Source organism: Carassius gibelio, chromosome B1 (genome assembly GCF_023724105.1).
Source record: "Carassius gibelio isolate Cgi1373 ecotype wild population from Czech Republic chromosome B1, carGib1.2-hapl.c, whole genome shotgun sequence".
Classification (NCBI taxonomy): domain Eukaryota; kingdom Metazoa; phylum Chordata; class Actinopteri; order Cypriniformes; family Cyprinidae; genus Carassius; species Carassius gibelio.
The window spans coordinates 29,333,855-29,357,645 of record NC_068396.1 but is presented as its reverse complement, the minus strand read 5'-3'; the positions used below and the strand labels follow the sequence as shown (position 1 = coordinate 29,357,645).

The window sequence follows — 23,791 nt, the reverse complement described above, 5'->3', positions numbered from 1 at the left end:
GTATGTTCATATTATATATAAAATATGATAACCTAGATTAATCATAACACTAAAACGTGTTTATTCCATCTTAGAGCATAACTTACTATTTTGGTCTGACGCGTTTACAAACCGAACCGATGATATTTGACAAAATTTCATATCATTGAAATAACGTTACACTGTTGGATTTCTGACGTTTGGGGTTTACAAACGCAACATTGAATTAGCGGCATACCTGCTTGTCTGAAACGAAAGACTGCTCCATTTGATTCACGTGTCCATTGATGATATTTCTGATATATGTGTAATTTTGAGCGATCGGTGTAGTCTTCCGGCGACTGTAAACGGCAGAGGCGCGCGATGACGTGTTTATCCCGCGCACGCGAACAGCTGATCTCCGCGTGACCGTGACGTCATCATCTTCCGACGGCGGTGTGAGAAGATAGACGAGTGTAGCGTGTGGCTTTTGTAGGAGAGAACCGTACGGTTGCAGTTTTATGTGAGTAACAGAGCTCGCGTTGACGTTTTAATATATGAGTATTGTCTGTTTTTCTATGCAGTGTGTTAGGAATGTAGTTAAAGTCGAGCTGTGAGAGTACGGATGTGTTATGAAGATTGAAAGGTGAAGTGACAGTCAGCACTGTAACGTTATCTATATAAAGAAGTTTACAAATGACATCACGAGTCACGATGATCCTTCTGTATGAATATCACTACTAAAAATAAAAACAAAAAAAAATCGTATCATGTTTACATTTCCATCGTTGCGTAGATATCTGCCTTAAAGGCTTAAAAAAGTTAATTTATTTGATAATTTATGAGAAATTGCATCAATGATTAATATATTATTTCCCTCTTAATGATTATCTAAACTAAAATTTACTTAGAAATTATTAATTCTTTAATAGATTGCTTTGCTGTCTGTCTTTCTTTTACTTTCATTTATGTGCAGGATGTAAGTTACAGGCATGGCCAAAGGTTTTGGGGGTGAAATTTAGTGTTTTGCAAAGTTTGCTCTTGTTTTGGTCATTCACACTGTTTTTAGATTATTGTGTAGACTGGTGCAAAGTTATTTTCTCTGATGAAGCTCCCTTCTGGCTGTTTGTGACATCTGGAAAATCGATTGTTTGGAGAAGAAAAGGTGAACACTGGTCCTGTGTTGTGCCTACAGTGAAGCATCCTGAGACCATCCATATTTGGGGAGTGGGCTCTCTCGTAAGTCTGCTCCAAAACACTGCCAGGAATATACAATGGTATCAAAACGTCCTGAAAGAGCGACTTCTTCCAGTGAGCAAGTTGGTGATGATCCATGCATTTTCCAGCATGATGGAGCACCATGTCACAAAGCAAGAGTGATAAAGAAGTTGCTCGAAGATCATAACATTGAAATTTTAGATCTGTGGCCAGGCAACTCCCCGGATCTCAGTCCTGATCAACTCCAAGATCTATTAAGGCAGGAATGGGTCACTGTCTGTCAGGATTTGTCCCAGAAGCTAATATCCAGCAGGCCTGAGTGAATTGCAGAGGTAATGAAGAACAAGGGTCAACAGTGTATTGACTAATTAAAAATATTTGCCAATAAAAGCCTTTAAAACTTTATTTTGTTTTCATTTTGTTTTTCAGTATACCATAGACACATGTGGAAAAATAATCAACAAAAACTAAAGCAGCAAACTTTGCAAAACACAAAATTATGTCAGTGCAAAAACTTTTGGCCATGACTATAGTCTGTGAAACTGATTTATTTACTTGTCCTGAACAAGTCAACAGATACAAATGCCACCATGCATGGCTTCTACTTATCAAATTGCATAACTACACTGTGTTTGCTTAGGCCACCTATATATGAAAAAGCCTTAATCTTGTTTAATTTGTTTAACATAAATGAGCCCATTAACATAACCTTTAGAAATCATAAACTAGTGTGGTCACTTAATGCATTATGGTGTTGTAAACGATAATATGTTATTATTGTCATACATTCATTAAAACTAAATCATATTCCATTTTGTGTCCCAAAATAGTTTACATGCATAGGACGTCATGTGCTTTTCATTTGGGTCCTCAAGCAGTTATTTGTAGACCATTACAGTTACATAAAAACATCCCTGTGAGATGAGAGTATTTAAGATCGTTTATAATTTCTTAAAGATGAATAGAAGAGAATGAAGTCTTTACTGTGGACTGATGCTGGTGACCAATGGAAGTGCTGACTAATGTGCAGCACAAGTGCGTGGTCATTATCTCCTCACCATTCAGACTTGCATGACAGTGACAGCTGCTCCTGCAAGTGTTACATTCACTGGTGTCAGTTGGCCTTAAATGGGAACATTTTCAAGGTTTCTTTCACAGACGCCGTTGTTTTTGGTTGCATTTCATACATTTTATATCCGTTGCATGGCTAACATTCATGTTTATAGGCTGTCATATGATGCCGATGACCTCTGTTGAATGGCATTATGGGTTACAGTGACAACTGAGCTTTTAGGGATTTTTGGGGGGGAGGGTTTGGGCTCCGGGACTCATTTTCAGGGGTTATGCAAATGAAAACAGTCCTGACATGGTGCTCATAAATCCTTCCACCACAGGCCCATTTAAAGCAGTTCAAGAACTTCAAAAACAAGAGACTTTGATCCACGATATTATCAACTCCAGCTTTTTTGTGTTTCTAATTTCCTCATCTGAACTCTTTGTTTTCATCCCGCGCCAGCTGTTGTTTTCCAGCACCACCCTGCACTGTGTGTTATGATGTGTTCTTCTCTTTTCCTACGCCTTGTAAAAATTCCCCTAGTCCTTTTGCAGTGAATGAGCCCAAGCCAAATGTGTAAAGTGTCTGTGGTCCTTCACCAGCTGTCTTCCGACTGAATGGGATCCGTTGTGGGACCAAAGAGGATTCCTCAATCAAAACACAGAGCTGAGAGGACAGTGATGCAATTACGCAGTATTTGTCTCATTGTGGACATGAGAGCACACACATTTAGATGCCATATGGTTTGATTCCATCCACTTCCTTTTTGAGGAATATTTTAGTTGACCTGGACGTGGCGAGGCGATTCAAGCGGTACTGAAGTGCGAACCCAAAGCAGGGTTCACTGGGATTACGATGGAGAATGTACGCTTTGATGAGGTTTTCGCATGTTGTCTGGCGTCTAGCCGATCTATTGTTGAGCATCTGGCTGGTGTCAGATGTTTCATTATAATTCTCCTTCATGGAAGGGGATTAGGACAGAAACTTGGCCATGTATCGGTATAAATTACAAGTTAAAGCACCCTGTAAAGTTTGCCAAACACCTCGTGTTTACGTGCGCCAAAGATCTGAAAAGATCTCACTGAAAGAGGTCGTGCTCTAGTGCCGCATGTTCCCAAACATGGATAGGATGTCTCTGTGGATCCTCTTTTTGTGAACATGTTTATGAGTGACTAAGAGTTCCTACCGCGTTTGATCTTCTCCTTTGGCTTGTTTTCCAGGTTCCTGGTACGATCCCTGTTCAAGATGTCAGGCCACACACCCTCACTCATGAGACTGGAACAGAAGGCGGCGGAGGCTGACCAGATCATCGAATACCTCAAGCAGCAGGTCCAGCTGCTGAAGGAGAAAGCCAGTAAGTGGATGCATGAGGCGTGCATGTGTGCTGATCACGGGTCAATGACCAATGAGGATGTCTGAGAGGATCAAAAGTAGAAAGAGGAATCTTTTAATAATCGACTTCAGAATGCAAATGCTTGGAAAGATCATATTTTAATTCACAGAGGTTTCGAACACTTATACTAGTGCTGTGAAACAATCACTCACATCAAAAATAAAAGTTTTTTTTACAAAATATATGTATGTGTGTGTATATATTATGTGTATATATATATATATATATACACATAATAAATACACACCGTACACACTCACACATTATGTAAACAAAAACTTTTATTTTGGATGCGATCAATCATTTGACGGCACTAATTTATACCAGTTGGGCCAGAACAATATTAATTTGATAAGGAAAACAATATGATGTTTGTACAGAAGTCCTAAGAGGCCATGGATTATTAATTTACAGTAGATCAAACAATCACTGTAAATAAACAACAACAACAAATAAAACAACTTTTGTTTAGTTGAGATCACATGAAAATTAAATCGTTATCACGACAAACAAGAAAGAAAAAAATTATAATACTTAATCCGTATGTTTGTATTATTTAATGATATTTAAAGATGTATGTTTTTATACTTCCTTTCAGAAGTTTGGGGTCTTTTTTTTTTTTTGTTTGTTTTTTTTTTTGAAAGACATAAATGCTTTCATGCAGCAAGCATGCATTAAATTAATCAAAAGTGACTATTAAGAGATTTATAATGTTCTGGAAGATTTTTTCAAACTTTTGAACAGTGGTGTATATTAATAAAATAGCAAATGATTAGCAGTAGACAGTTGAGTTAAGAAGTTCTGAATGAATGTTTTTGTCTTGTTCTAATGAATGCAACGTTCGGTGTAGTTGTGCAGGCCACAGTAAAAGAGGAAAAGAAACTGATGGCGGAGAATGCCAAGCTCAAGAAGGACATTGAGGAACTGAAGGAACAACTTCTGGAAATGGAAAAGAGAAGAGGAGGTATAATATCACAACATACTGGTGAAATAATGAAATGCTACTTGTGTTGACCATTTAGCATTCACAGATACATTGTTTTTTTGTTTTTTTTTAGCAATAAAGAAGTCAAATCATTTGGTTTGTTCTTTACAGTGAAAGATGTGTCCGTGCCTTCAGCAGAGCCCAGCATCCAGTGTGTCTCTAAACCCACAGCCTCAGAGCCACCTGTCCCAGCAGCCCCTTCTGCTCCTGCCCCAGCCACAAAAACCCCACCAGCCAAAAACAGTGATGACGGCAAAAAGATGAAAGCCGAGAAGAAGGGTAAGCATATTACTGACACTATAAGGCGAAGTTCCAGTGCTATTGATTCATTTGCCTCACCATTCAAAACTTAGCAATATCTTAACTTTTATGTCTAATTAGGCTGTAAATTGCAATTGGAAGAAAGTGTCAGTAATATAGGGCCATAAAAATTAATTGATAAGGCTAGGCTGTGTCATGACTAGGGGTTCATTTCATTTTTGGGAATATGTGAATGATTTACACTTCAGTTACAAATAGGAACATGAATAAGAAAGACGTTTTACTAATGCACACAGTCCCGCACTCATAAACAGTGCAGCATAACGAACGCGTTTGAAGCTTGGTAGAGTTTGGGAGGACGCCATGAGTGAATGTGAGCTGTGGATGCAGGTCAAACTCATTTGGGTTATAACCAGATCTGAAAGCAAACCAGATTTAAAGACCTCACTGATGTCTTCTGGGGGTTATATTTCTAAGTATCCCTGCCCTACAGAATAGAGCATTTGAAATGGCTTAGATTTCCTTTCATGGTTCTTTATTATGAAAATGATTTTCATTTCCAATCACTTAAATCCCTTCAACTTGGGAACACTCTATTCATATCTAAGTACAGATCGCAGATTGTTTTTGTGCATTTATAGGCTGAGGAAAAACAAGTTAACTTGTGTGTTTCCTCCTGGCCAGATGTTAAAAGGAGTTTCATAATTTTCCAAATATGTCTCTTTTCCTTCATTGTTGATGAATGCTGTAGCACCTGTAGTTCACGCGTATCTATTTTTTGGTAGAACTGCATGATTTCTCACATTTAGAGGACTCTTGGCACTTTTTCTACCAGTATTTTCTGAACTTAGGGCTGCGTGATTAATCAAAATCACCAGTGAAATTCACAATAGCCCTGTGTGATTATTAAACCACAAAGGCTGGGATTGAATCACTTAGACACGTAGTCTGCATGCTTCAGAGTGAAGGGTTGTCTACTACACTCATTTTTCCTTATTAAAAGTTTGGAATATGCAGCATATTTAACAGCTATTGACATCTTTACCTGAAACTCAAAAGGTTTTCTGAGAAAATAAAGAATGTTTAGCCCGGTCACCTTGCAGTGGTGCGTGAACATGAACGATTATGAAAGAAAATAGTACTGGCGCTTTCCAAATAATGTTCAGTTTGGTGCCTTATGACTTTTTCAAGTATTAAAGGCAAAAATTGGTATGTTGAAAAAAAAAAAAAAAAGTAAACTGATTTTATCAACTCAGAAAAGCTTACACTACCGTTAAAACATTTGGAGTAAGATATAAAAAAAATGTCACTTATGCTCACCAAGGCTGACTTTATTTGATCAAAAATACAGTGAAATAGGAATATTGTGAAATATTACTATGGTATTTACAGTGCTGCACATTTTAAAATGTAATGTGTTGCCTTGATTGCAAATCTGTTATTCATTTGAGTGCATCCCTGCTGAATAAAAGTATTATTTCTTAACTGACCCTAGACTTTTGACCTGTGTTGCTTTGATTTCCTCCGTCTGGAAATCATTGTGTTCAGTGCTAATGTTGTATAGACTACACAGAGGTTTTTATTTTCAAGACTTTAAGGGTGAAGTGGTTTTCCAAAAACGGTTTCCCCCAAACCCCACAGGTCTCGGAAACAGTGGTAAAGTTGTACAAAATGACTGGAGCAATTAGAAACAAACACCATACTGAAGCCATTGTTGGCACAATTGTTTTGGGTAAAGTTAAAAACAGAACCCGGATGAAAAGCAGACAGAATTCCCAGTTCCAGACTTTTAAATGCATCCCAACAGCTCCCTAGGGAACAATATGAACAAGCTAAAAATATAATTCAAAGAGTTGCTTTAAAAACACCTATCAAACTAAAGCACATTTCCTTGGGGTGGATATGTACTGTAATAAAACTGTACCGAGGTTGGTACAATGTTTCTAACAGCTCTACATACACAGCTTGTGTTTTTTACTGATATTTAGGGTGTGTTGGGTGATGGTTGTAATTGTCAAAGTTACAAACACACAAATATGTGAAAGACATCATCTAATGATCCGTAATGCACTTTTGGTCCAGGAGAGAAGAAGGAGAAGAAGCCAGCGGCGCCTCCTCAGGAAGAGGCGAAAGTAGATGTGTCTCGATTGGATTTGCGAGTGGGCTGCATCCTCAGCGCTGAAAAGCACCCTGACGCCGACTCTCTCTACGTTGAACAGGTGGATGTTGGGGAAGCGGCTCCACGCACTGTTGTCAGTGGCCTGGTCAAACACATCCCTCTGGAGCAGGTACACTGACACATCTAACTCATGTTTATCACTGAGTCCGGTTTCGACGGTCATTGGAATTATCAATAATCACTGAAATGCAACAAATAATTTCATGCATTTATTTAGAACTTGCAAAGCATAAGTTGTCGACCGATATATCGGCCGATATTTGGCATTTTTCAAATATCGGCATTGGTCGATAAGTTTTTCTGCTTTGCCGATGTGTTCGAGGCGGGACTTTTATTTTGAATGACTAATGAACATTTAATTTCACAAACCTTGCAAACGTAGTCGAATCCAGCTGTGAGATCTTGTGAAGTGTGCATGTGATCTGCATGATCGCGTATTATCTGTGTTACGGTCAGTGTGAATCATGTGAATTGAATGCTTTAAATTTTAAATGTGATTTTAAATTATGATGCGCTTTATGCTTCTGCACACTGTCATAATTATGTCATTTTCTCTGTGTGTTGTATGTAAAATGAGTGTTACCCTGGCTTTATTTGAAAAATATGATTCCCAATACACACAAACTTCCCAGAATACTAAGTGCACTGTTGACTACAGGGGTTACTTCCTTTTTAATTATATTTTTATTAAATATTTATTTGTGAAAAATACTCTGTCATCTTAAGTATAAGTATGTTAATTTTATACATTTATTTTTTTAATCCTTTGTCAAATGATTTCAAATTTCTTAAATATTAATACTACTAAAAACAAATTATAATTATATCGGCTTTATATCAGCTATCGGCCCCCTGCTTTCCAAGTAATCGGTATAGGCATTGGATGTCAAAAAAACCAATATCGGTCGCATTTAATGACATTTTTAATTACATTAAAATAAATTACATTTAATAAATACAATTACATTATTTGCATATATTCAGTAAAAAAATTGTGACTGCTTATATGTCTTGCTACTGTACCTGAGAGCAATCTTTGTTTGCCATAAAATGAATGCAGCTCTTGTTGATTAGGTGTTATGTGTCAGAATATTGAGAAGGGGGATATTTCAGTTTTACTGTTTCATATAAAACGTCTGCACTACTACGATTCATGCAGGTCCATAAACCTGCTCCATGCAGACAGCTCAGTCTCTTGTGCTTTATTTTCCAGAACCCCGAGTTTATGATTTGTTTAGGGGATTCCTAGCAGCTCGTCAGAAATTCTAATGACACCCATAAAACGCATCTGTTTCCTTCATTCATTTAATTTAATCATGTTGGGTTTCCCCCCCTCTGGTTATGACTACATCACAGTTGCTTTAAGTATGTTTGGGCATTTATAAAGTTGAAATAATTATGAATGTCTAGAGTTCATTTTGGAAGTAGATGAGTTGAATGATTATTGCATGTATTCAATTTATTAGTTTTGTTAATGGTCTGTTTTGTTCTACATCCCTGGTTCTTGGTTATAAAAACAAATAATTCAGCAATTATAAAGTTGCCCAGCTGTTCCTCATAATACAGTATGCTGTTGATGTTTTGGTCCATTGCATAATTTCTCATTCTGCCATGCAATAAATTAGATATTAAATTTATAGTATTCTTTTTAACCACTTAAAAAGATTGCACTCGGTTCCTGTGCCACACATTTAGTTATTTTCATTTTTTTTTTCATCTTTAGATGCAGAATCGTATGGCTGTGCTTCTATGCAACCTGAAGCCTGCTAAGATGAGAGGCGTCTTATCCCAGGCCATGGTTATGTGTGCCAGTTCTCCAGAGAAGGTTGAAATCTTGGATCCCCCAAGTGGAGCCATGGCTGGAGACAGGGTTACCTTCCAGGGCTTCCCAGGTAACTTTATATATTTATACACAAACGTACCGCAATGAAATACGATATTACTGCCCAGCAGTCCAGTGGCATCTACAATCTGCTTTGTGGAGCCAATCTGAGTGTATCATGCTGGTTTATTAAAGGAAATGTTCTCACAAAAATCTAAGTTCTGCTATGATTCCAAAATCAGTTTGAGTTTCTTTCTTCTATGGGACACAAAAGTTAAATAGAACATTCTTACTGAATAAAGCATATGGTAACCAGGAGCTGTCATGCTCTAAATGGACAATGAAATGGATCCATATGATGCATGCACTATTCCAAGTCTTTGGTTTTTTTGATCTTCCTTTGCCATAGTTCTCAAAGTTTGCCGTGTTGGTTACGAGATGTTGACATCATTGATCAAACTGACAAAACATGTCTTCATCTTGTGAGGGATGCTCATATTTATGGGTTGGCCATTTGAAAGTTGTGACACTGGACCACAAAACCAGTCATAAGGGTCAGTTTTTGAAATTGAGATTTCTACTTCACTAAATAAGCTTTCCATTGATGAATAATTTATGATAGGATGATATTTGCCTGAGATACATCTATTTGGAAATCTGGAATCTGAGGGTGCAAAAAAATAAAAAAATTGAGAAAATCGCCTTTAAAGTTGTCCAAATACATTTTTAAGCAATGCATATTTCTAATAAAAAATTATATTTTTATATATTTATGGTAGGAAATTTACAAAATATCTTCAAGGAACATGATCTTCACTTAATATCATAATGATTTTTGGCATAAAAGAAAAATTGATCATTTTGACCCATTCGATGTGTTAATGGCTCTTTCTACAAATATACTTGTGACACTTGAGACTGGTTTTGTGCTCCAGGCTCACAGTTGTTCAAAAGGTTTCTACCTGTTTAAGTGGGCATTTTCGGGTCGCTAACATAAGCTGTAATCTAGACCAGACTTCATGTAGGTAATCATGTGCCATTCGTGGATCTGATTCTCAAGATTTTGTTATATAACCACAACTGTCTGTTTTTAATTCTTTAAGATCTCGCAGTAAAGAACATGAAGTTCTCTGTTTGGTGACATAGTTGTTTGTGCTCCACTATATGAGCTAATATTATTTTCCCTTTAAAAAAAGAAAAGAAAATGAATTCTTTAGTGCTTAAGAGAACCTCACAAAAGATACAAATGTTATTCTCGTGCTGTGAAACAATATGGTGGATCTGGCAATTTGGAGGAGTGTAGCATTTGCGGTCAGCCGGACACAACAACGGGGAGATTCCCAGGAATTGTGTGAATGTGGAGTGCAGAGGACAGGACACAATGAGAATAATGTCTCATACACCTTTCCATTTAGCCAAAAAAACATAATGTTGTCCAATTAATTTTTTTCCAAGTTAATCACAGTTATTCTTCCCCAAACCAAAGTACGCAGCAGGAATGAGGCAGTTCTCCAACTTCCTCCAACTGTTGGGAGTCATAAATGACCTCTAAATCAAAGAAGTGGTCATATCAGTTTATTTTGTTAAATTATTTTTTACTACCTTTTTCAACTCTTTCTTGTATTGTTTTGCCGTTTTTCATGGATTGCCACGCAATAGTTCAATATTCTCTCCTGTAAAAGTCTTTTTGATTCATATGACGACTTTATTTCTGCATTTTCTATTTTGTATTTACCGCACGCATCTGTAACTCGTCATTAAAAGTAATGGAGACAGGCTGTGACCTTTCTTAGTCCTTCCTCCGCTTGTGAATTTCTCATCTCATTTGGATTGTAGCGGTTATGATGGTTGCGAAAAGGTCAGCAGCAGAACAGATGCAAGTTACAGGATCCCCGTCTGCATTCAAATCAAGCTTTTGAATTCATTTTGGTTTGATTTATGACCGCTTATTGCAGGTAGTAGGAAAAACACCTGTCTTCATCTGCTTTCCATGAGTTCTTGGAGCTTCTCATTTTGGCTCGGCTCGAACTAATTATTTAAACTCGTTCTAGATTCATTACGAATTGGTCTGTGCAAGGGGATATTAATGATAATGAGTTGATTACAAAACCAGCTCTTGTTTTAGTCTTTTAACAGCTGTTGGGAAAAAAACACCAACTAATCAGCACTTCAAACTTTCCGCTTCTCTGTTTTGTTGTTCCAGGTGAGCCCGACAAGGAGCTGAACCCTAAGAAGAAAGTGTGGGAGCAGGTCCAGCCAGACTTGCGCACCAATGAACAATGTGTGGCCACTTACAAGGGAGCTGCCTTTGAGGTCGCTGGGAAAGGAGTGTGCAAAGCTCAGACAATGAGCAACAGTGGAATCAAATAGAAATATCTAAAATCATTTCCTTCTACTCTAACCTCTTGACTTCTCTAACGGCGCAACATGAAGGGACACGTTTGAGATGAATAAAGTCTTTGAATGCTACTCTTTGAATGTGTCTGTATATGGTAACATGTCAATAGATACATTTTTTTAAAGGAACAGAATTCTATAATGATTAAAATTTGAACTTTTGAACTTGAAGGGTCAGTTCACTTCCAAAATAAGATTTGCTAATTATTTACTCACCACCATGTCAATAAAAAGATGTTCATGTCTTTCTTTCTTCAGTCGAAAAGAAATTAAGGATTTTAAGAAAATGAATTAAGTTAATTGTCAATTCATTTTATTTTACATATACATTTGTAACACTTCAGGCTGTATACATTATAGTTTGGTAATTGGCCTTGATTAACAGTCGACAATATGTATTAAATAATGTTAGCCTACATTCATAAAATGAAATGAAAATGTTTTTGTTTGTGCGTTAATATTAATGAATTGAAATAAGTACAAGGCAACAATAAAATCAGATCAAATGTGTATTACAAAACACATGTAAAATTTCATGTTAACGTATAAGTTGGTAATGTAAGTTAATAATGATCTAAGCTAAAAACATTTTTAAGGTGAATCCATTTATAACGGGAACACAATAAAGCTCGTCTGATATCAGCAGCCCAGAGAGGTGAATTCTTGTAGTCCATTCCCTCTAGAATATAAGGCTTTTGGTTATTTAAGTGCCCTTATTATGGGTAATGAAAGGTACATATTTTGGTTTTGGAAGTCACTTTTATTGTATTATAATATGTATTTATTTTACGTTACTTGCTTAACGACTCCCAAACAATACGCTCAGCGATTGATTTTTTCCAAACCCCTCATTTGAAGCTAATCTGGTAAAAGAGCAAGTGGGCTGGCAATATGCTAATGTCCCATCATGTTGATGTCAACATGAAACGGCTTGGGATTCATTTTAAAAACGACTCGTTTCAATGATTCAGAGTCTAGTCTTTTCTTTTGAGAGACGATAACTTTATACAGGTGCACTTTTAAATTAAAACTTTGCCGGATGTTTTCATTCATTTAGAGCTGTGTTACACACCGCATGAAAGGTAATTTCCAAAAATCCATAATAGAAGCAATATTCCAGAATGGAATAATTATTTTTTATAGGTTGGTGAATCATATTCATTTCCTTTGAATTAATCTTATCTGAGCTTTTTTCAAGCCATTTTGATTTGCTGGGTTTTATTGGTCCCTCAAGGGGAACATCACAGACGTTTGCAGAGGAAGTTTCGCTCGCTGTTGAACAGATCTGCTCTGTTTCTGTTCTTTTCCGTTAAACTGATGGATTTATATGTCCATACAACCCCATTCTGTCAAAAATAATTAACTCCATAAGTGGACCTAAACATCATTGTCATCTAAAGGAAAAAAAAACTTTACTTTTCAGTTTTGCATTGTTATGTGTCTCTTGTTCTGCCTTGGCTCGTTTCACATGGAGCTTCTCAGATTAAAACTAGCTGCACTTGCTGATTGATTTAACAATTTGTAATTAAAGTAACAGTAAGCCATAAAGTGTGTTACCAACTAGGTAAAGTTTACAGTACATTAAACAACATGCTTTTAAAATTGGCTGTGTGTTGGTTCTGGATATTGAGGTGTAATGGGGCAGGTGAGTGCTGGATTCATGATTGTGTGTGGTTTATATGCCGAACACATATAAACCCTGAGAGGAAGATTGAAAAGGCCTTCACATGTGTTGTTATTATTAAGGAATCTATTCATTTGCCATTTCTAGATGCGAGTCTAGAAAGATGAATAGAAGAGGGTCTCTCCATCAGATCAGTTTAAAAGTGCACTTACTGTATGTTACTGGGTATAACAGTTAAATTGAATGGCATGGAAACTAAATTCCTCATATTCTGTAGGGCATTATGGGTTTAATGTCACTAGTGGTTACAATTTCCAGCAACAAGGTTTTCTAGGAAGAAAAAAAAACCTTCAAGAGCTACAGTTTCATCTGATAAATAGATGTAATATACTGTATATAGGTTTTTTTTTTTTTTTTAGATTCAACTTATTTCAGCTAGTTGGTAACATTTCTCATTTTCATTTAGTTTAACTTGATGTACTAAAAAATAGAAATACAAAAATGAATAAAAACCATATAGACACATTAAAATGACAAAATAATACAATTACTAAAACAAAAATATAAATGAAAAGGATACAAAAAATACATAAATATTTACACTATACTATTATACTAAAATAACGCTGGAAATATTTGGTAAGATGGTTTTAAACCATGCAAGCTTTAAATTTGAAATGTAAACAAAGAAGAAAAGAAAACTTAAATATTCAGTTTCAGTATTACATAAATATTGTTTCACTGATTTCTGCATTTAGCTCATTTTTTATTTCAATTGTATTGCCTGTTATCTGTTATTTGCTCCTGTAGATGCATAATTACAGAAGCTGACATATCTGTAAGCATAAACATACATTTCATGAGGTGTTTCTTGAGATACAAGGGGATGCGTTTTCTTAAATTCAGATGGCTTTCAGACCTTCAGGATGCTTGTCAAGAGTTTCAAGGATTCTGATGCTGTTACTCACTCAACATGAAGCGCTCTCTGATCACAGATTTGTTGCACATTTGTGTGTCTTTCTGCGGTTGAGTGTTGTGACAACACCCAGTCAGAGTAAGCCTACATCCTAGAATTACGTCGAATTTTCCATATCGCTTTAAAACCCCAATACAAACAACAGCAAACGGATCCAGTGTTTGCAATTCCTCTCTCCCAAAATGACATTGAATTCATTAGCTGCAAAACTGAAGATGTTGAGAGCGACCGACTCCATCTGTCCATCAAAGCATAGCTGCGACATCCATATGGACTGATGAACGTGTACAGTATATGTGAGAACGCAAAGATGTTTTCAAAGCGAATTAAGAGCTCGAGACCGACAAAAGTTTAATGGCCTACATGTGCATATAGTAATGAAAATCTACACACTTGACTTGAAATTTACTGCATGGTCACATAAAAACTCTGTAAAGGCCTTCGAAGGGTCTGTAAAAAGTTATTCAAGGGAATTATCTTTATAAGTAATAATCTTTATCGAGAGTCAGAAATAAAAACTCAACAGGACGAGTGGTCTCTGGCTGCCGTTAAAAGGGACGTTTGAAGCCTGCTGTTATGTGTGTGGTTTCATAGTTCACCAGCACACAATAAAAGAATAGGAAATCTATTAGCCATGTGAATGTTTTAGTACAGTTTTGCTCACAAACAGCAGTCTTCTTTACTCGAGTTACTTAAAAGACAACATCCACGGTGAGATGCTTTTCCTACGCAAATCAAATTGCACATAAAAATATTGAATCACAGTCTCCCTGTAAAGGTTTAGGTAGAGGTAGTTCAATGAAGTTATTAAACGCCTTGATGATGTATTCGTTTCTTACAAAAATTTAGTTTTTTTTACTTTACTAGGTGTTTATTGATGGACTGGAGTTGTGCAGGTTGCCTGTGGATTATTGTGATGTATTTAACAGCTTTTTGGACTCTCATTCTGACGGCACCCATTCGCTGCAGAGGATCCATTGATGAGCAAGTGATGTAATGCTATATTTCAGAGCTGGGTAGCAACTGATTACAAGTCATCTGGATTAAATAAATAGATTCCAAAAATGTGATTACATTCCATTACTCATACATTTACTTTTTTATTGATTACATGAGGTATTATTCGTGTTTTATATTATATGTTCATATTTCACACAAATTCCCATCATTTCTTATTTACATAAGACAAACCTCTTTGACCTCATGTATTTTCTGGAAGTAGCCCTTGAGATTTTTCACATTTGCATGTTCGTGGTTTTTCTTACATGTAAACAAATAAAATATTTAATATGTGTTTTATTTAGATTTTTGTTATTTCATTTTTATAGTTCCTTCACAAAATGTTTAATGTACTTCATTTTTGGGTTAACTGTTCTTTTAAAGAGAGGGCCATGTTTAGTGTTTTGGGGGCTCTGTGAATTTCACGAACCTAAACATGTCACTGCTTAAATTTAATAGTTTCAACAGTGCTTGTGGACGTCAGCGAGCTCCAGTAATATTTTGGACCCCACTGACTTTCACTGCATAATTAAAATCATGCAATGTGACATTTTTAAACTCTTCTTTTGTGTTCCACAAATCACTTTCACTGATTCTTCTGTTGCACGTTGTGTATTATTTCAGCTTTAGTTATTCTCATCATATTAGTCACATTAATATTACCCTATTTATTTTCTAATTTCCTAAACAAGATTTTTTTCATGGTAACATTATGCCACAAGTGCTGATGAGTGCTGTAAATCTGAGCAAAGACCACCAAGAAACGGAACAGCTCTGGTCCACTCTGAACAGCTTCTTTATACCCACATTTTGAAGTCTGCTATCAGTTAATCCAAAAAAAGAAGGGAAGAGTTGAATTAGTTTTCAATAATTCTTTGCATAATTCCGGCTCCATGTTCACAGCAGGGCGCTATGTGAGGAGCTTATGTGTTCCTGTCTCAGGCGGGCCACCATGACAAGTTAAACAGAGGCTTAAATCATCAGCATGAGATCTGTAATGACAGACTCAACAAACAAGAGAACAGAGGGATGACCTGAAACAAAAGACTTGACATTGCTGCGGTTCACTAAACAACTATTCTGAGTTAAAATAACACGAATCCGGCCCTATAGCACAGAATGTGCTGCAGTGACCCTCTCTAGAGGAGCTGTGCAGCTGGAGAGCTGAGGGGGATGACCAGTTGTGTAACTCAGTTCACTTCGGTTGTCCTTCACAGAGCCACAAATCAGGAAGTGTTTAGCCCGGGCCGCGGACCGGTACCGGTCCGTGCGGCATTTGATACCGGGCCGCACAAGAAAGAATAAATAACTTACATTAAAGCTGCAGTCGGTAACTTTTGGCGCTCGCGTCTGGCGGAAGAACATTGCAGCCGGAGCTACTTCTCTCTGTTTACATCTATGGCGACTCACACAGGTACTGCGCTACTCTGCAGCGTTGCCGACCCCAACCAGACTAAAATAGTCCGAATATAAACACTTATTATAGGTGTACCATAGTGATTAAGGATAAGACAAAAACACGGTTTGGAAAATGGTTTAATGATTTACTAGCTCATTATATATTATTCATGTTGTGTTGGCGCGATGTTACGAGGACGCTGCTAATAAATTTGCATACGAATACACAGTGGATTCATGTTTATTATTATATTTACAATATACCACAGTTTTTATGCCAGTCGTATCATTTTATTTTGTTGTATTTATGCTTCACACCTTAATGCCCGGTCCGTGAAAATATTGTCTGACATTAAACCGGTCCTTGGTGCTAAAAAGGTTGGGGACCACTGTTCCTGTGTACATAAACGAAGGCGGAAGGTTTTCGTAGGGTTTGTGGGGGTGTCTAAAGCAGTGATTTTTCTGATGTCACGTGACTGGAGGTGACGATGGAGAGTTGCCATGACGACCACAGGAGGGCAGAGCCTAACCATTAATAGTGTTACAGTACCAGAGACTGCGCTGACAGGGTTAATTAACCAAAGCTGGTACAGGTTTACAATAGAAATATTAAAGCAATTACATAAGATATTAGGAACTATTTTCAGAAAACATATTTTGATGTTTAGTTTTCTTTAAACATGGGCGCACATTAAAAAAATAAATGAGGTTTGTTTTAAAAATATATGTTTTTAAAGTGGTAAGAAATATAAATCCTATAATCTTAATTCATTTTGCTTTTCAAGTAAATTAATCTTGTTTAAAAGGTGTTTTATATGTCAACATTATAAAAACTTAATGATTAAGAATGACCTCCAAGTAAATTAAAATCTCATTTAAAAGATGCTTTTACTTGTCAATATCAATGTTGTAAGACAATGACCTATTTTTTTTTATGAATTTTGCATTGTGAAATCATCCTGATATTTTTAAGTTGGTATTGCAATAAACCTTTATGTACAATGCAGGTACTTATGCGCGTTGTAATGCATTAGATCTTTTATAAATAATTAATGAATAGATAAATATTATAATGAATTATAAGAAAATTATTCATGAGATCATATAAGGTGCACTAAGGTATAATTACAAAAATAAATACTTGTATAATGCATTATATAATTAGGCTTTAAGAGTTACCAAATCTTTAAAAAAATACTTTTTAAAATAATAATAATAACAACAATATATATATTTACATTACATTTACATTTATTCATTTTGCTGACGCTTTTATCCAAAGCGACTTACAGATGAGGACAGTGGAAGCAATCACAAACAACAAAAAGAACAATGAAATTAAGTGCTATAACAAGTCTCAGTTAGGTTAACACAGTACACGTAGCAAGGAAAACTGATAGAATAAAAAAAAGAATAGAGCAAGCTAGTGTTAGAGATCTTTACACACATACACACACACACACACACACACACACAATTGCATAATAAATGAAATGAAAATAGAATACAAAAAGATTAAAAAGTTAGAATAAAAAAAATAGAATTAGAATAGTAAGTGTTAGAGAGTCAAATAAAGATGGAAGAGATGGGTTTTAACCAGAGTCTATATATATATATATATATATATATATATATATAGAGAGAGAGAGAGAGAGAGAGAGAGAGAGAGAGAGAGAGAGAGAGAGAGAGAGAGAGAGGTTAATGGGTGTTTACGAAGAACATTAATACCAGTAATTACCAATTTATTACAATTGATATATTTATTGTAAAGATGTTATGCTTCCACTGTACTCAAACTCAATTTTTTTTTTTTTTTTTTTTTCAGTGTTTCTGAAATGTTGTCACAAGCATCATGCTTGATTGTGGTGTGCATGAAAACTACAGCAGAGGGGCAGTTTTCAGAAAATAGCATCTTAAATTTCAGTCTGCTGCTTACAAGAAGCTACTTGACTGCTTCAGATGACTTTGAATATGGGCAATCCCATCAGAAAAAGATTTGAGGTGAGGACCATAATTAGTCCAAGACATGGACTCCACCGTCCCGCAGGTGAAATCAAGCAAATTTCAGGCTGATGGCGAGATATTAGCCACCCATGGACAAACATCATTTCAGCACCCTGTACCGATCTGTAGTTTTAGGTTCCAGACGTCTAAGGAGCCTTTTTGTGTCAACACTTATTGCGGTTGCCAATTACCACACTGTTGGTTAGCCTGATATATTCTTTGGTTTGCTGAGTATTACCCACACAACCTCAGTACATCACTCAAAAGCATTCTGAGACACATTTGAGCACACTAATGGTCTGAAGTCTTATGTTCTTACAGGACCGTTTGAAGCCTCTTACCGGGATTTTCCAAAGATATATTTCACATATGAAATACATTTTCCAAATGCGCTTGCGGCCAATTATCATAATGCAGGCAAGTGTAAGTGATATTAGTACAGTTTGCCTTGTAAATCCAGCATTGTGTTACATTACACTTGCTATGCCCATCTGGTTTAACTATAAACAAAGACAGAGTTAAAGATGCCCACAACACTGCACTGACAAATCAAAAGTGATGGCTTTCTTTGCCTCAATTTGTCTGTTTTGATTTGAAGAAACCCCTAAGCAAGTCAAATACATATATATTAGAACTGACTTTGAGAATCTTTTCCTTGTTATAAGCATAAACCCCACTTTTTCATGCTTACAATAATAAGAAAAATAAAGTCACTCAAAATATATCATCGGAACAAAAGTGAGTGATGTCTTGGAGTCTCGTATAATGGGCTTTAGATTGCAGTTGAGATTTGATTGTATCTCCTTGATAAAGGGAGTGATGAATCTGGAATACAGACTGTGGAAATTCATGATCAAAGCAATAGAAAGCATCATCCTCGCTGTGTACTTTACTGATTTTTCCGTAGCGGTGAGTGACGATAGTTTGAAAGGAAGCAGACAGTCAAAGATGTCTTGACCCGTTATGGTTTCTGTAGCTGTAGTACATTAAGTTCTGATGATTAAAAGAAAATTGGAAAATCTACGTCGCCCTGTGATCCTCCCAGATGAAACTTTTCAGCATGTTCCCCAAATAATGGCCAGTATTGCCATTGGTGTTGTTTTTTTTTACACTTTAAGTACAGAAAGAACAAATGTTGTATGACCAGCTCTATTCTAAGAAAATTTGTGAACTGTTATATGCACATTTTAAGGCTTTGCAAGATCTCAATTTGGCCAAATTCCTGAGGAGAAGACAATACTCTAATATATTATCTATATAAATATATATATAAAAAAATAATAATAAAAATTCCAGACTGTTAGGAAAAAAAATGCAAAATAATGTCTAAGTGTCACATAAAAGTGCATTAAATTGGTTCAAACCTGATTCAAAATTGACTGTTTTATCCAATACGTGTGCAATGCACTATGCTTAGTAATCAAACTCTCTTGAAAACAATTGAGTCAAGTCTCTTCCTGTTAGAATTGCAAATTGTAATGTGCATAAGAGTTGCCACCCATTTACAATCAAAATCAGCCACTTTGTGGTTTCATTTCAATTAGGATGTTGCCCATATGTAGGTACAGTAGTAGACATCAAACAGCTAAGTTTTGGAACAGAACCATTATAGTAGGATGTATAGTAACAATCTGTAACTGATTAAGTCTTTAATTATTCCTGTTAGTATGCTGCCCTTTTTTGAGGAATTTGTACATTGAGTACTTTTCCAGTGCTCATCCAACACTGGAGCTATAATTACAATTACGCAATGTAAAAAATCAACCAAGCACAGATCTTCTGACACAGTCCAGAACCCGCTTCAGTATGTTTTAAGCAGTTTATCTTCCTCAAACAGTACAACCAAATGAAGACCACATGCTGATGGCAGATGGATTGGTAAATCATGTAAAAGAGACTGGTGTCACAGCCAAAGACTATACAAATCAACTACAGCTTGTGTATTTCAAGGTTCTTTGCTTTTTAACTCTCAAAATGCGACCTCAAACCAAACAGATCCCTTCTGGGAGAACCGAGGAGCTTTAATACCTGGAGAAACCCACCCATTAGCCATTAGCATTCCTATTCATCTCAATGGCAGCAGCTCGGCTAGTGAAGGACGAAAAGATGTATGCTGTTTGAATTCATTGTTCACCGATACACAGGTCTGCACACATGTGGCCATTTCTCTGGAGCTGCTAGAAAATCATGACGAGGAAAATGTCAATTTTTAATATCCATCCAAAAGTAAGCTTACTGCTAAAACACATGTGACAAATGACATGGGAAAATATGATTTTGTCATATGTTTTGAAGGAGAAGATTGATACATTGATCCGGAGCCAGTTTGCATCTGTTATTAATAAATATTTAACATAATTAACATCATTGCTAATTATTGTTAACGAGTTAATGAGTGCAATAATATAGCATTGCTTATATTAGTCTCCAGCATTGATTGTGGTCCTTTTCCATAATCTTTCTTCCACTTTGAAATGAATTTGTCTAGTTCATCTACTCAAGATGTGTGGTGCTTATTTTTATCAAAGCCTGTGGTGACAGACATGACCACATGATGGAGTTCAGAGGTTTACCAACATCAGCCTCAAGGGGCTGCCAATGCTTCCACCATAGATTCCACTGCAGAAATTGTTGAAATCTAGAGAACGACTATTCCACAAGACCAATGCAACTCTCTAAAGACTATTTGTCATAATAAAGGTTTTGGAACCAGCAGAAAACATCTGTGGAGTTCTGTAGCCATGTCACGCACGACTTTATACTACAGCATTGTTGCATTCTCTCAACACATTTCAATTGTTATTGTTTCTCTGCTTTTATTTAGTGATTTTCTGCATTTTGTCTTTGTGCTAGTTTTTTGATATTTGCATTGTTGACATCAGCATGTCATCTAAACATTACTTAAGAAAGCATCTTCAATTGTCTTTGTTTTACATTTTTCAAAAAATCCCAGATTATTCTCACCATCCGTTCTGACATCTGAGTCAGGATTTTGATAGCAGTTTGCTTGTCTTCCTCTCGAAATTTGTCACATGATATGCCACCACACAATAGCCAGCTTAGCGCATCAGAACAGAAATTAAGCTTCTTTGGACTTGGGTGTCAATGCACTGCATTCATACTGACAGAGGAAGAGAGATGGGAAATAACCTTTGACCCTTGCCTTACATCTGGCCCCCATTAGCCTGCCATGAACCTCAGCTGCCATTTAGTGACCTTCTATTTCAAGCACATCCATCACTTCTTGAACCACCATCACGGCACACGGACACTTGCCAAATATAAGAACCAACTAGGAGAAATGCTATCTACTTTGTCTGAAGCCAGAGATCATGTTACAGCATTACCGTTTTTTTTTTAAATTGCTTTGGTACTATTTGCATAAGTCAGGTGTTAATTTTTTTTTTTTTTTTACCCAAAACTCTTAGTACAAAACTGTAAACCGATCACACGTGTAACACCGCTAGTCATGTTTTCAAAACCTGATTTCATTGTACCGGTAGTTGCGCATATTTTCATTTCCCATAATCACTGTTTCAGTACACAAGATCATTGTGATATGTATTGAGAACATTTGGTTTAATCACCAAAACACAACAGTAAGATCTTCTTTCAATTTATTTAACAATCAGTTCATTCAAAGCAAGATACATGTTTCAAATCACCTTTGTTGCTGAAAATCAATCTGATTTTGTCAGGTTTTGCTCACTTCTGGTTACCAATTTGTCTCCAACATGTGGTTAAGTAGGTACACACACACACACACACACACACACACACACACAGGTATTCCTATGATTATGGTGACATTCCATAGGGTTACTGGGATTTATACTGTACAAATTGTATATTCTATCCCCCTGCACACCACCCCTTCTCCAAAACCTCATGATTAAGAGTATCCAATGCCAATAGTTTTTATGTGACTATGATATAGCAAAAACAACCCTTTAAAATAAGTATTTGGACACAACATCCAACATGTCCAGAGGGGTTTTAAGAGTGATGGTGTCGGTAAGGGTAGTAAAACAGTCTAACATCTCATGGCTGTCTGTTTCGGCCTCAGTTTAGTTCTAGCTCTTTAGTCAGGATGGAGAATGGATCACATGGGAGAGGTGCACTTTTTCTGTGACCAGTGAAAAGAGTCATTAAGGAACCACACTTAACTGTCCCTTAGAGACATCTTGATAAACACAGCACATCAATGGTTCAGGTGTCCTGTTACCACAAGGGACAGGGGCAAAGAAAAGATGTGAGAGTACTGAAGAAAGCATTGTAGTTTCTATTTTTTTTTATCTCTTTCTCTACTTGTCTTTTTTATTTCGTTCCGAGAGATTTTTATAGATCGGATTCCGCATCATTCCTCATCAAAATCATTCCGTGAGCATCAAAACAAAAGTCTGTGGGTCAACAATGACCGACACAGAGAAGAGTTTTTATCCTAGGGTCCAACAGTAGCCCGGGGATAGACTAAGGAAAAGAAGAAGGAAGTGTAGTGCCTCCTCCCTGTCTACATAAACAGATTCCTCGACGTGAAAGACGAGGAGGAACTGGCATGAAAGTAAAGGTGAAAGGTCAGTCACGAGCACTGTCATCACCTAAACCCTCCATCCACCCAAAAACCTGCAAGAGGAATGGCGAGATCCCTTGATAGGGAACTTCTGAGAGATGAGCAGACTTCGGCTTCTTTCCACTAGTACTTTGAAATCTTAACAGTATGTGGCCTGGATGAGCCACAGTCATTTGATGTTACATTCACGATATGTATTCTAGTCTCTTTTTTTTCAGAACAGATGAAGACAACTGTTCTTGAAAGGATCTTTCTCAGTGACCTTGAGTGTATTGGTGAAGACAAAACATTACAACACCAGTGATTTCAAGTGTGCTTCTTTCAGAGCCACCCACAGAGTTCTGGAAAGAATATTAAAAGTGCCAGTCAATGTGCTGCACTGCTGAGCAGGATGGAAATGTACACGAAGCCTTCATAAGTGCCATTAGGGCATGTTTTGTTCATTAAATGCGTTTATTCTTAACCAAGAGCTTTTTATTTCCATGCAGTGTAAAAGAAAAAGATTATGAAATGATCTTTGCTCAGTTGTATTTTTATTGTCGATCTTATTTTTATTTTATTTTTCCTCAACTTTTTCTTTAACCCTAATAAAATAATGCTTTTTTTTTAAAGACCCCATATGTTCAATAAGAAAAAAGTTCTAGTGCTTGGCCACAAAAAAAGGCAATGAATAAATATTGATGCTATTTTGTTACAGTAACTAAATGTCTGGATTTAATTTTTCTGTCCGGATTAATGAGTTTTTGAAGAGCATGTGTGAAAAATGTTTTGCGTGAGGTTTTCATCAAGCACAATTTGATTAGTTGCATCAAACTGTAAATTGTGCTAATTTGTAAAAAGAAAAAAATTTTTTATTATGATTTATTTAGGCTTAGCCTTAGCCAATCATGTGCATTATTAGCTTTTTTTTTTGACAGTTTTTAAAATTGTATTCAATTTATTTTTATGTATTT

General features: G+C 36.4%; 2 protein-coding genes across 2 annotated transcripts in view; one reads left to right on the top strand and one right to left on the bottom strand.

Moving 5' to 3' along the window:
- The window catches only part of tbck (TBC1 domain containing kinase), a 44,385-nt gene extending 43,997 nt beyond the window's left edge, over positions 1–388 (bottom strand). Inside the window, exon 1 of the mRNA XM_052545031.1 lies at positions 218–388. The gene's annotated coding sequence lies outside the window, so the exon portion shown is untranslated. The remainder of the gene's footprint in view (positions 1–217) is intronic.
- aimp1a (aminoacyl tRNA synthetase complex interacting multifunctional protein 1a) lies at positions 337–11,339 on the top strand. The gene is made up of 7 exons (XM_052545032.1): positions 337–481; positions 3,451–3,584; positions 4,474–4,587; positions 4,720–4,887; positions 6,952–7,157; positions 8,772–8,940; positions 11,074–11,339. Coding segments are annotated over exons 1-7 (960 nt in total). The 5' UTR covers positions 337–479; the 3' UTR covers positions 11,241–11,339.
- Positions 11,340–23,791: the final 12,452 nt, after the last annotated feature.